The following is a 13,534-nucleotide window of genomic DNA, read 5'->3' as shown; positions in this document are numbered from 1 at the left end:
AAATAGCAAAGTACATCTAAAACAGGGTCACACTTAATGTTACCAATAAGGGGAGACAGAGAAAAACCCGGATGTCATTAAAATTCCAGAACTATTTGTCAGAAAATACAAGTTCTTCCACAAAACAATTCACAACATAAGTAAGGACTTGAACCGTGTTTCTTATACCTCTTAAGATGTTTTCCCTGTCTTCAAATAGCTGCTACATTGGACGTATTTACTGATATATATATTTATTTGTCACTACATTGATTGCGCAAGATCACGTACTGAACAGTTGGCGGCGCTAATACCCGGATGACACATTGAACTGCCAGTTATGGTGACGAAGAAGAAGAAGAAGAAGAAGAAGAAGAAGAAGATGGCCGCCGTTCCATGGAGACCAGGGACGCCCGAGTGGTCGCTATGCTGAAAGTATAGTAGTGTGTAGCTTAGCTTAGCTTAGCATCACATATCCAAGCTTATGGAGTTCTAGTTAGCCAGGCTGTGTCAGTAAGAGTCGGGTCAACGATGTGGAAACGAGGCGCTCGAAGCTCCGCTCTGGACCGAGCTCAAGCACTGCTGTCCGCCAAGAGGACCGGCAGGGGGCCCGTGGAGCCGGGGCCAGGAAACCCCGGGGCCGTGGAGCCGGGGCCAGGAAACCCCGTGAGTGTCAAGCTTGAAGCTTGAAGCTTGAAGCTTGAAGCTTGAAGCTTGAAGCTTGAAGCTTGAAGCTTGAAGCTTGAAGCTTGAAGCTTGAAGCTTGAAGCTTGAAGCTTGAACACACCTGTCTTGCCTACCTTTTATCTCTAGGGTGGTGTGGGCGGATCTTTGAAAACCAAATCTGCTTCTTCAGATGCACACCTGTTATTCTCAGATGTGAGTGACCTGTCCTCGGTCAGCTCAGCTCCTGAGGGTGGAGGTGACCCCATGCTGGACTCTGCTGCTGCTGCTGCTGGGAAGAGCCAGGAAAGAGAGGAGAGGCTTTCCACCAAGGTGAAAGATTATAGAAGCTATTGACAACGGATGCTGTATTGCTCAGGACATATTAATGCAGAGGGACTTTAGGAACTTCCACAGTGGGACGTTTTTTAAATCCTATTTGACAACAAGCCGCCGCCGCTTTTTGCTTTTTTCCCGCCAGGATGTCAGACCTCAGACCTCTCTGGGTGGAGGAGGGAGCAGGTTCTTGAAGAAAGCTCCACCACCTGCAACCAACAGCAGCCAGTCACCTGTCAGCAAGAGACTAATGCAGCAGGGGCCTGAACACAGGTATGGTTCTGTGTGCGTAAGATAGATAAATGTTAAATTGAACAATGGATTCTAAAAAGTGAATCGTGTTCTACCACCTGATCAACGGATTCTACACAAAGCATTTCCAGTTCTTATATTCACCTTTGTTGCTGAAACTCACATGTGTTATTCTCCCTCTTCATCCCTCTCACCCTCTCTGGTCAGAAATGTGTCATCTTCCCAGCAGGGCTCCCAGACTGCTGCTTTGAGTAGGCTGGCTCAGATTGAGAGCCGCATCCGCAGCCACAAACAGGTTCAGGAACAGGCCAGACAGGGGCCAAAACCTGCGGAGACTCTAAGCTCAGACTTTGAAATCTCACCACCACCAGCCGCCCAGTCCCTGGAGGCCCCTTTGCACCTCTCAGTACAGTCCAGCAGTGACCAGAGCCTGAAGGGGATACATTTCCTCAAGAACAAGACAGCTGTAGCTGCTAACAACATTAATACTGCTGCTGCTAGGTCGCCAAAAGGCGCCGATGTCGGTGTCAGGTCCAGAGCTGGGGATGCCGTAGTTCCTTTGGCGCGTTTGGAGACAAAGTCAGCGAGAGTAGTGAGTGGTGTGAGTCTGGAAAGTGATGAAGAGGACATGAGGAAACTTCTTGGAGGCTCGTTTGATTCAATAGACAACAGCTTCTTGATACCAGGGAGACCCTCTTCCATAAAAGCAGCAGATAAGGTACCTTTCAACTTTGAACACTGGGCTGTTTTTGTCACCACATGCCATATTTGTTGTTACTTTCAGTAAGCGCCAGGCTAACACCATCAATACACATTAAAGTAGTTCTGTACAAACTCTAAAAAATATATATTTTTCATAATTTCTGATTTTAGAAAACTAAAATTGCCTATTTAACTGCTCACAAATAGAAGTTAACAGTACACCCAAATGTACAGAAACACTGTGTGGTTGACATACATTGTTTTTTCAGTTTAAAACTATACTATGCTTTTCTCCCTTACAGGTGCTCCACTCTTCACCTCCTTCCGCTGCTGTCCCTCGTTCATCAACCTCCAACACAGCACCACCACGCTCCCCTGCCTCTCCTTCTCGTCGCAGTTCTCCTTTTCGATTCACCGGTCAGGCTCAAGCCCACTTCAGCCCCTCTGTGCTCTCCCCATCCCCCTCTCCTCCCTGTGTCTCCCCATCTCCTCCAGGGAGAGTGGGGAGTCCACAGCGTTCCCTCTCCTCCATGTCAGGCCGCGGGGAGGTGCTTTCTCTGTCGGAGCTCTTCTCTGTTGGGCCTGGCTCTGAAGATCCCCACAGTGAGATGAGTGAAGTTACCTCTGAAGGTGAGAGAAGTACATCCGGGCATCAAATACATCAGGACAGGTGTCAATTAGTTTTGTAGTTATTGTGATCAGAGGTCAATAGGACTTAAAAACAAGAGTGTTTTGCTCCATATATACCAGTTATACTGTGCCGGTATTGTTTTAATAATTTATTGATGTCAAAATGCATTTTACAAGAGAGGAAACTTGGTGCTTTTGTTCATTAATCAGTTTTTATTCTTCGCTCTTTATCTGATGCATCCTAGATGGACAACAAGGTAAATAAATCATCCCTCTGTAGAGTCAGAATTATCAGATAACAGGACAAATATGAGATGCTGTGTAGGGCATCACAAGTTTATGACCCTTCTTATACGTTAATGGGGGGGGGGATAATACAGGTATTATAATACTCACTGACATGCACCACTTTGAAGATATAACCATGTCATGAGATTTTGATACAGACGCCTAGAATAAATGATTCATCATCTAGTTTTTACTCACCGCGTGCTTTTAATGTTGATATGGATGAAAAGTAGTACCACACTAAATAATGTGTAATGACAGTTCTGTGGGTATACACTATCATTTATTAAATTCTGTTATGATCTTGTGTTATTGCAGACTTCAAGATAAATGTGATGACATTAGACGACCTTGTCCCCGCTCCCCTTGGATTTACTGAGAGGACGCCTAGAAAGGAGGTGGGTAACGACAAAAGTTAATTAAGTACAGTAAAATAAAGTTACAAATTGTGTATTATGTAATGCTGTCTGAATATGTACTATATTGTATCCTGAATACCATTACAACTAAAAGAGCGTAAAGAAATTTTGTGGGTAATTTTGGCCGTTATTTCTATCCATTAGGAAATCAATTGTTGGGAAAGCAACTCAAGCGGTCAGAACCAAATTCAGTGGGTTATTAGAGCTTTCATGCTAAAAACAGCTGCCTGCTGCTGGAAACCAGGGCGATGAAAGCGGTGGGACTGAACCATAACAGTTTAGGGAGAGTGTTTGAATTAGTATTAGTCCGTTAGAGGCTTCACCTCCCAGCCCCCCTTGTTCTTACACAGCAAGGACTGTTTGTACATGGTACACTGGTTGTTTATGGTGAGAGATATTTGCTGTTTGAAAGATACCAATAGGATTACAATAGCCATTCTTATACATCTACTAACTTACACAAAAATGTTGAATGAATTATTGTCAAATGTAGCTTTTTCTCTTTTAATTGGGGATCTGGTCAATCCCCAGAGGGACTCCATAGACTGATATGTTTGCTCTCTTCCTGCTGCCTAAACAGAGAGAAGTCAAACACAGCGTCCCTTCTCCTGGACCCCCCAAAATACATCAAGAGTGGCCACGATTGAAGGAGAAGGAGAAGAAAGAGGAGCAGCATCAGGACGACGCATTGGACTACCAAAGTGACTTTGAGAGTGAGAGCAGGACAGAGCCTCACTACAGTGTCAGCCAGGTTTCAGAGCACTTGCAAGGAGATGGAGATGAAGAGGAGGCGGTATCCGAGGTCAGAGAGGAAGCTTCACATTCAGACGTGTCCCGCTGGAGGACAGAAGACGATTACTCGAGCACTTTCTCAGACACAAGCCGCTCCTGGACCTCAGATCACAGTCAAAAACTCAGCAAAAGCGGGGATTCCAGATCCTCCAGATCCTCTGTATCACAAGGCAGCCGGACCTTATCTCGCCAGTCAAGGAGGCGTGCTTCAACTAGAAAGGTTTTAAAAGAAACAGCAGTACAGACCCAGACTGACCCTCTGGCTTACACGTGGCCCGCCGGTTAGTCTGCCATACATGGCACTTGTACATTTAAGTTGTGGTAGGGCCGGTAATTAGCACTACTACTGCAACATTTCTTCACAGCAGCACAAATCATCGGGATTAATTTGTCAAGCACATATGGAAATGTTATCTCTGGCTCTCTTCCCTCTGTAGGTGGGGCTGCTTCGGGTCCTGCAGTGGGCATGACTTTCATGGATCCCAGCCCAGTGGTTACTCATACTCTCAGTGCAGAACTGGTGGAAGGTAAGAGACACAATCAAACAGAAGAAAATACAACATAAATACACATAGAACACTGGGGAGCATTCTAAGAGAGGCTACCTCTGCTGAGGCTCAATCTTTTAAATGTATTATGTTGGTAGAAATAGATTAACAAGTTTTAAAACCGGCACCTGGATCCAGACGGTAACTATTATGGAGAGTATTAAGGTTTGTACAAGGATGATGTTAAACGTCAAGTGACTCATGATCTGGTATGTGGTAGGGCCATTTTCTACTAGTATTTGTTCAAAATAGTTTGATTGCTGGTCTCTATAAAGGCAGAAAAGCCAATCAGATGATGCATTGGTTCTGAAATTAAATGTTTTCAATACTCATTTGCCTGCCCTTCAATTTTCTCAGAGAGCAACACAGGTGGAGCTCTGTGACCAGCTCCCCATCTGCAGCAGTCGGGTTGCCTCCCGTCTGAGCTATTTTTGCTGAGAGCATATCTGGCAACAAAACCCACTTATAATTTATTAAGAACGACACAGGCCTTAGGGGTTTATGATAAATGAAATTCTGATTCATATTAAATTATGCATCCCATGCTTGCCAACCCTATTGATTTCCTTGCCCCGGTCGTAATTTCCATTTAAATTGAATTTAAATAGGCTCGCATAGAGCAGAATCTTTTGCTGAACTGCACAGAGGAATGGTTTCATTGGCTGATTCTGCTTCCAGCAATCAGTGATTGACACCAAAAATCCTGATCTTAACACCCTTACACTGCAAGGCTCACAACATTTAAAACATGAGGTATAGGAGAACTAAAATGTATACAAATAATGACAAATACGCTAAAGGGAGAAGAACATGTTTTTAATGGGATAAGCTTAGTGCTTAGCAGGCATACCTGCAGAGGAGATCCAGATCAGGTTGAGGAGCGAGAAGCTTTGGGGCAGTGTAAACAAACACACAGAGCTAGGCTAGCTCTTTCTCCCTGTTTCCAGTCTTTATGCTAAGCTAAGCTAACCATCTCCTGGCTTTGGTACATACTTAGCATACATGGTGGTATCATTCTTCTCATGTAACTGGGGCAAGAAAACTAATATGCACATTTTTCCTTTAAGAGAAAATATTGCTTTAGAAAGTTCTATAATTTGCTATTATGTACACGTTTGTTTAATCAGTTGTAAAAGCTGGTGTGGGCTATTGGTGAGGACAATAATTTACTTGTTTTTATCTCGCACTAGTGGTACCAGTAGTGCTTCACAAGTAAGACCGCATTTGCCTTAAACCCTGTTGATGATGTTTTTCTTGGAGTGCTAAACCCATGGTACTGATTTTGTTGTTTTGTGTTTGTGTGTCCCTCAGCTCTCAGCATCTCCAACCCAGCTGTATTTGCACTCAATGAAATGCTGAAACAGCAGCTTGCCATGACAAGGCGGTTCATCGAAAGCAGGCGACATCTTCACTCCAGCCTGGTGCAGAGCCTTGGACCACCAAACTACAGGTACACCACGCTGGAGGACACCAAGGAGGTAAACCATGACACAACACAAACACTACATACTGCTTTAGAGGTAGTTGTGAGTAATTCTGATAGGTAGATTTCTGTGGAAAATGTTTGTCTCAACGAAATAATTGCTTGTTTCATCGCTGTTCCACAGACTCGTTGAGCAAACATTTTCTCACATTTCTCACTCTGAGCCATTTATTGCACACAGTTTTCCAGCATTTGCTGACTGTGCGTGTAGTTGCCATTCAGTATAGGGGAAAATCAGTCAGTAACATGAGACAGTCATCCTTTACATTTTTTTACTTTCTTACATTCCAAACTGCTAAAAGAAAGAGTAAAATGTGGCTTGTTGTAGCCTGTTGATAATTCACACTCATTTAAGTTTGTCTACAGCGTTTATCTTTCTTCTTTCCACAGTACATTCGGACACACAGACCTCCCAAACTGAAAATGGAGGAAGCCTTAGAAGAGGTGCTGCAGGAGATGAGAGACTACCATCATATCTGACCACTGGTACTGAATGTCTCAGGTTACTGAACAACAGACATTTGCAATGTCCTTTTTAGTTTTTTATAAATAATTAAATAATATTTTTTCTAACATGGAAGCATTGTGTTATGTGTTGGTTATTAATCATAGAACAAGCCATGAAGATTTAAATTAACAACTTCATCGCTTTACCTTGCCATCAGACAGCCTTTTACTGGGAACTGAAGCCGTTATCTATGCTCTGTTCAAAGCCACAAGACGGTTTTGGTGGTTTAAAGGATTCATTTCGAATCTACTAAATTCAGAAAATAACGCAAACAAACTAACTGATCGAGTCAGAGGTAGACCAGCAACTATCTTGTTTTGCAAGGTGAATTATGCATTTTGTCAATGGAGTCTCCTGGCTTTGAAAAGAGTATATATGGATATAACGGCTTTTAGTTCCCTGTCGCAAAGGGCTGTCTGACGGCAAGGTAAAGCGGCAGAAATATTCTAAATATAGCATAAATATAGATTTTTTTTTTTTAGATGGCCAAATAATTTATGTTACTTAGCTTCAAAACAAAAGTCACCATCTGCATTACAGTATTAGATGAAAAAAGGATTTAACTTTAGCTCACTGTACAACATCACATGAGTTATTCATAAATAAATCAACAGGCGTGCAGGTAAAGTAACAAAATGTTTATTTAAAAAATAACATGTACGTAGTATGTATACAGTCATACCAGATTCTTCATCACCAACAATAACTTGAAATTCTAATGATAAAAGCAGGATTTGACTTAATCTAAAGACAAACTCTGGGATTATTAGTGATGTGGGTGGGGGGGGGTGATGTGGGGTAGTTGAAGGCACAAATTCAGGGTTGCAGACTGAGTTGTCAGTAGGGGTCGTTGAAAGGGTAGTGAGGATGTCCTGCATCTCTGGGAACGCTTTTTCCTTCCACCTGCAACGTCCAAACCAAAAGTGAATGCTTTTGTCTCTGCTCCTCTATAATGTGTTTATCTTCCCCTGTTAAACCGGAGCCTTGTTTCAAAGCAAGTCTGGTTCCTTTTCATTACACAATCACTGCTTGAGAAGAGCTCGTCTAGCGCCAGGCTTTCAGGGCCGATACTGATATTTGTGATTTAAGTTATAACCAATGCCGATATCCTGTGCATTTAAACTTGATTTGACTTTTTTCAAGATTTAAAGAAAGTTCAGAAAACACTTTCCATATTAAATCATTCTTAGACATATCGGGGCAATTGATTTTTAAGACTTGCACAGTTATGATTACAGGTGGCCATTTATTATATCTCAGTTGAGCTTTTTCCAGTGTACTGTAAAAAATAAAACATCAATGCCAACCATTAAAGAGAGTAGAAAAAAGCCCACTTACTTGGATCGTTGGTACAATGTAGCGCCAGCCTTTGTGCAGGGCTGCAATACTCTTCATTTCCTCCGCTTCAAGGGTAAAGTCAAACACCTTGACAACAAACACAATGATGTCAACACATCACAACATACTCGCTATTGTAAACCAGAGTTGTACCAAGAAAATGTGTTCCACATGTGCACAGCCTTTTCAGCATAAATAGCTTTAAAGTACCTGCAGGCAAGAATGAAACCTTAATGAGATGTTCTATAATTCAGAAAATCTCATTAAGAAGGCTGTCTTTTCAAACAAAAGCCTCATTGTTTGAAAAAGTGAATTGCCAGACTGAAATTGTACTCCACCTGAATGTTCTCTTTGATACGGGACTCTGTCACACTCTTGGGGATTGTCACCACTCCTCGTTGTGTCTGCCACCTGGAAAACACAACAAGCTTGTGTTGAAATGTACCGTCATTGGAGAGTTATTTGATCATACCAGTGCTTCTTTTAGCGCTGCTGCTACAATGTGCAAACAGCTCAGAGCAATGAGCAACTCTAACGCTACAGCATCATTTGGTAAATGACTTGTAGTAAAAGCACACATCCATCCATCCATTTTCCGTAACCTGCTTATCCAGTTAAGGGTCGCAGGGGTGCTGGAGCCGATCTCAGCTGTCAATGGGTGAAGGCAGGGTTCACCTGGACAGGTCTCCAGCCTATCACAGGGCTGACATATAGAGACAAACAACCATTCACACTCACATCCACACCTACGGGCAATTTAGAGTCTTCAATGCACCTAAGCTGCATGTCTTTGGACTGTGGGAGGAAGCCGGAGAACCCGGAGAGAACCCACGCTGACACGGGGAGAACATGCAAACTCCACACAGAAGGTTGTCCAGCCCGGGAAATGAACCCGGGCCCCTCTTGCTGTGAGGCGACAGTGCCAACCACTACACCACCGTGCAGCCCTAAAAGCACACATGAGTTCTGGTATTTAGGCTACAACATGCTAAGAAATGCCACATTAGCTTTATACTGTATGCTGATAATACTGTTGCTTGAGCCCCAAGTGGCCCGAAAATGTATTACTGCGAGTTTAATCGTTTGTCAGTGTATTTCTGAACCACATCACCACTTTTAATATGTGCATTTAAACTGCTCACTGCTTTTGAAACAATAAATCATTTTACATACTTAACTGTCATAGCACAGTTATTTTTCACCTTGACAAGTATTTTGTGGTTTCCTAAAATAACGTCTTTAGAACTTCAATTGAAAACCGTCAATATATGGCCGATGGTGCACTTTAGTGTGTGAAAACATCTAACAACAGGATTCAAGGTATTTTCTTTTTATAATTTTAAGATCAGAAATTTGAAAACTGGACATTTCTAAATTTGAAGATATCTAATCTCTAAATAGCCTGTGAGATGAATTGTGTTTGCTAAAAAAAAAAATAGATGATTACACACTGGGGAACAATCTTGTCAGTTAAGTGAAGAGTCAAATCACCTCAGGATGATCTGAGCAGGGGACTTTTTATATTTCTCTGCAAGGGTGGCCAACACAGGCTCCAGAAGCAGAACAGGTTCATCTGGATGTTTCCAGGCCCGGTCAGGAGAGCCCAGAGGGCTGTAGGCCGTCATCACCAGGCCCCGGTCCCGACAGTGGGCCAGCAGCTCTACCTGGGCCAGGTACGGGTGGCTCTCTACCTGCCCAACCAAAACACAGACAAACCAGTCTTTCAGAGCGGCAAACTAGAGACACGCAACCGTGCTCACACTTAACCTGTTAAATCAAAATGAACTTTCTCATCATCACAAACACCCTGTACCTGCAGGACCGTGGGTTTGATGCTGGCGACCGACAAAACGTCATCTATCTGCCTACTGTTGAAGTTGGACAGGCCGATAGATCTGACGAGGCCCTTCTCCACCAGCTTCTCCATGGAAGCCCAGGTCAGCTTGTAGTCTATGTCGTCATACAGCATGGTGCCGTCCTCCTTTTTTGGGAAAGGAGAGTCTCCTCGCCTGGGAGATACAAAGCGAGAGCCACATTTCAGACGTAGTAAAAAACTGTAGTTTCAAATCTGCTATCTTGGAATAAAGATACAGCAAGTTAGTTAGCTTGTTATGTAAAGAAAACAAAAAGGGCTGTTTTCTCAGGAGAACCAGTTAATAGAGCTTGGTGGAGGTAGAGCTCACTGAAAGGCGTTGGGCCAGTGGATGAGGTAGAGGTCCAGGTACTCCAGCTTCAGGTCCTTCAGCGTCTTCAGGAGGGCCGGCTCCACGTCCTCTGGGTGATGTCGGGTGTTCCACAGCTTGGATGTGATGAACACGTCCTCTCTTCTCAGGGCCTGGTTTACAGACAGCATGTCAGGTAATGTTTGATATACCTTGAGCTTCTGATGTAACGTGGTGAAGCTCCTTTACCTTGCCGGGGCCAAAAGTCTCCTGTAGGGCTTCGCCAATCTCAACCTCATTGCCATAGATGGCTGCACAGTCAATATGGCGATACCCAGCCTCCAATGCCCAAATAACTGCTTGTTTCACCTGTGACAAAACAGGACAACTGTTGTTTGGAAAAAAAGTATGAAATAGATGTGTGGGTCGCTGTCAAACCTATGTTTTTACAGCAGCATTAAATTAAATTGTGGCTAATTGGTGTGCTACAGAATGTGCAACATTGACTTCGACCAAATTATAAATTAGATATGGCAAAAGTTGCATGTTTACACATCCAGTAGTAACAGATCAAATTCGCATTCATTTATAGTAATGTGTCTACCCATCTGAAAAATACAAGTGGAATATTTACGCTCTGTTTTGTCTCCACCGACTCCTAAGGAAATATCTGGCTATAGCTGCCATGGTCACGTGCTAGTTGCTAACTTTGGCTGTCTGCTGTTTAGTGATGAGCAAGCATTGCGCAATGGGTTTATCAAAAGGTTTGGGGGGGGTTTTCCACAGAAAACTGCCGCCTGCTGGAACAGAGGTCAACAAGAGCACTCAAGCAAAACAGCGAGTTGTGGGCCTTGAAAATCAAAGTTAGTTAAAAGAGGCTACAATGCTCTGCAGAGCTGACAGGAGCTAAAGATAAGTACCCCTGGAGTTAGCACTATGAGCAACACTTCACTTAAACATAATTATGATTCACTGTTAACATTAAAATAAGATTGATTAGTGCAGCTTTCATGTATGAAAGTACACATCGTACAGCTATTTTATGACATCCTTCTGTAAAAAATAAATAGTGTTAAGAAGCCTATTTGTCCAACAAGTTTTTTTGAGAAAGAAGAGACAAGTGCAGCTTCTACCTTTCCTGGCTCACTCTTCCACGTCCCCAGTCCAAGGAGGGGCATCTTCCGCCCCGTGTTGAGAACTGCAAAGTCATTCATGCCTCCCAGAAGCACCTTGAAAGGACAAAGAGAGCAGGATTCAGTCCTTCATCAGCTGCTTAGTCAGGTGTGTGAAGCTGCAGTAACAAGAATTCGATATAAAATAACTCCTGTTATTTGCCTCATTAAGATATTTAAAATGACACTGGAGATATTTATGTTCCAATGCTATTTGCTAACTTTGTTACTATTTTTTATGGATGTATAAATATTTACAAGAAAAAAAAAAAAATTGAAAAATGAAAGGAAAACATACTGATTTCCTGTATCTTTGATTCATGTCTCTGTTGCACTTTCATTCACTTTATTACATTCAGGGACAAATAATCACGCGCTGTAAATGCATGCAAGCATTCCCTTCTGTTCTGTGTGGCTCTATAAAAAGCATTCCCTTCTGTTCTGTGTGGCTCTATAAAAAGCATTCCCTTCTGTTCTGTGTGGCTCTATAAAAAGCATTCCCTTCTGTTCTGTGTGGCTCTATAAAAAGCATTTTCTGTTTATTTATTTCTATAACTTGTATCAACAGATTCTATTTGTATCTCTGATGCTCTCTTTGCTTTAAGGAAAACACCCTATTTGCAGAAACATAAACTCCACATTTGAAGCAATGCTAATAACTTTGTACAGCACCAAAAAATGCTAAATGTTTACTCGACGCGAATCAAAACCAGGCAGACATTTTCCAAAAATATTTTCCTCAAAATCCAAAATCCTGTCAGCTGATTTCCTGGAAAGTCACGTGGGCCTACCACACCTCAAAACGTGCAAAACGACCTGCTGAAGAGCAGCAGCAGGATCCACCGCTGACCACAGGTCGACAGACTCATGGACTCGCAGACATGAATATTATATATATATATATATATATATATATATATTATCGAGCCAGGAAACTAAAGCTGCACAAACCAGCCCACCGGAGAGCAGCTTCTCTCTCAGACTCTACAGTGCGCGTTGCCTTCATGTCCTCGTCTCTTCTGCGCTCAGGGTCGTGTGTCCACACACACATCTGCTTTAGGACGTGACATCTAATGACTCGATCGGTTTAGAAACGACGTCACATTCTTAGACTTACTGTTTCACGACGTCCACACAGGTGTTCACACAGATGTTCACACAGACGTTCACACCTCTTCTTGTGCTCCTCCTAACAGGACAGCTATGCGAGAGGACTGTTTCCTGCCAAATGTTCAAAAACACCTCCTCATTTTGTTGACATGCGGATTCCTCTATTTCCGGCGGAAGTACTTCCCAGACCGGAAGAGGAGATGTGTTGTGATGATACAATCAGCTTTGACAGTCAATCCTCTATAACCCACCTGTCAGTACAGAAACCTTACATAAGGCATTCTACAGGTGCAGGCAGCAGGAGAAAGATGTGGTGGAGAGAATTGAATTGTTGTGTTGTGAAATACAATTCAAGCGTTTCTTGTATGAGGTTTGACATTTCTATGCAATGGCATTAGATTTGAGTGGATTTCTTTATGTTGGAGATGACTTGTTCATGTGTGAGTTTTAGGAGATGGTTTTTAAGTCATTCATACATTGCATTAGAGAATGCCTGACACCATGTGAAACAATTGAATCTCTTACCAATCAATGAGAGCAACCAAAATTGGAACAGAAAAATCTAGATGGCTTGAAATGAGTTGTTTTTTGCTGTTTTGGTTTTGTGGTACAATATGATATTCACTATATAAGATAAAGATAAGATAAAGATAAAGAGGTTTTTATTGTCATTGTAGTGATACAACGAAATTCTGTCTGGTAGCCTTCAGCCAGCCAGCAGCAGCAGACAACAAACACAAGAACAACAATATACAACACAAGAACAACAATATACAACACAATATCAACAATATACAACACAATAACAACAATATACAGATAAAAATACACAAAGGAATGAAAATCTTACTATTATTATATTCCTTTATTGATCCCCATGGGGGAAATTCAAGTGTTGCAGCAGCTCAACTACACAGACACAGACAATAAATACACATACTATACAACTACACAGACAATAAATACACATACTATACAACTACACAGACAATAAATACACATACTATACAACTACACAGACAATAAATACACATACTATACAACTACACAGACAATAAATACACATACTATACAACTACACAGACAATAAATACACATACTATACAACTACACAGACAATAAATACACATACTATACAACTACACAGACAAT

General features: G+C 42.2%; 2 protein-coding genes across 2 annotated transcripts; one reads left to right on the top strand and one right to left on the bottom strand.

Annotated features, from left to right (window-relative positions):
• The first annotated feature begins 332 nt into the window (after positions 1 to 332).
• Positions 333 to 6,672, top strand: c8h19orf44 (chromosome 8 C19orf44 homolog). Its single transcript, XM_054602343.1, has 10 exons — positions 333 to 645; positions 793 to 975; positions 1,124 to 1,251; positions 1,438 to 1,948; positions 2,235 to 2,562; positions 3,169 to 3,248; positions 3,850 to 4,342; positions 4,499 to 4,588; positions 5,921 to 6,087; positions 6,483 to 6,672. The coding sequence occupies exons 1-10, from the start codon at positions 511 to 513 to the stop codon at positions 6,570 to 6,572; spliced, it is 2,205 nt and encodes a 734-aa protein (XP_054458318.1). The 5' UTR covers positions 333 to 510; the 3' UTR covers positions 6,573 to 6,672.
• A 557-nt stretch (positions 6,673 to 7,229) lies between these two features.
• akr1a1b (aldo-keto reductase family 1, member A1b (aldehyde reductase)) lies at positions 7,230 to 12,544 on the bottom strand. Its single transcript, XM_054602344.1, has 9 exons — positions 12,390 to 12,544; positions 11,234 to 11,329; positions 10,350 to 10,469; positions 10,122 to 10,273; positions 9,752 to 9,947; positions 9,430 to 9,629; positions 8,277 to 8,349; positions 7,939 to 8,025; positions 7,230 to 7,503 (listed from the first exon to the last, which is right to left on the bottom strand). The coding sequence occupies exons 2-9, from the start codon at positions 11,312 to 11,314 to the stop codon at positions 7,438 to 7,440; spliced, it is 975 nt and encodes a 324-aa protein (XP_054458319.1). The 5' UTR covers positions 11,315 to 11,329; positions 12,390 to 12,544; the 3' UTR covers positions 7,230 to 7,437.
• Positions 12,545 to 13,534: the final 990 nt, after the last annotated feature.

The sequence above is a fragment of the Anoplopoma fimbria genome, chromosome 8, assembly GCF_027596085.1.
Source record: "Anoplopoma fimbria isolate UVic2021 breed Golden Eagle Sablefish chromosome 8, Afim_UVic_2022, whole genome shotgun sequence".
Classification (NCBI taxonomy): domain Eukaryota; kingdom Metazoa; phylum Chordata; class Actinopteri; order Perciformes; family Anoplopomatidae; genus Anoplopoma; species Anoplopoma fimbria.
This window is presented reverse-complemented; position numbering and strand designations above follow the sequence as displayed.

Bases quoted from the DNA above. Each gene is read 5' to 3' on its own strand.
- c8h19orf44 (XM_054602343.1), top strand. From the start codon at position 511: ATGTGGAAACGAGGCGCTCGAAGCTCCGCTCTGGACCGAGCTCAAGCA. The intron at 3,249-3,849 runs GTGGGTAACGAC...CTGCCTAAACAG, and splicing joins AGAGGACGCCTAGAAAGGAG to AGAGAAGTCAAACACAGCGT. The intron at 4,589-5,920 runs GTAAGAGACACA...TGTGTCCCTCAG, and splicing joins CAGTGCAGAACTGGTGGAAG to CTCTCAGCATCTCCAACCCA.
- akr1a1b (XM_054602344.1), bottom strand. From the start codon at position 11,314: ATGAATGACTTTGCAGTTCTCAACACGGGGCGGAAGATGCCCCTCCTT. The intron at 9,948-10,121 runs GTGAGCTCTACC...TGTATCTCCCAG, and splicing joins CACTGGCCCAACGCCTTTCA to GCGAGGAGACTCTCCTTTCC. The intron at 7,504-7,938 runs GTAAGTGGGCTT...TGGACGTTGCAG, and splicing joins ACATTGTACCAACGATCCAA to GTGGAAGGAAAAAGCGTTCC.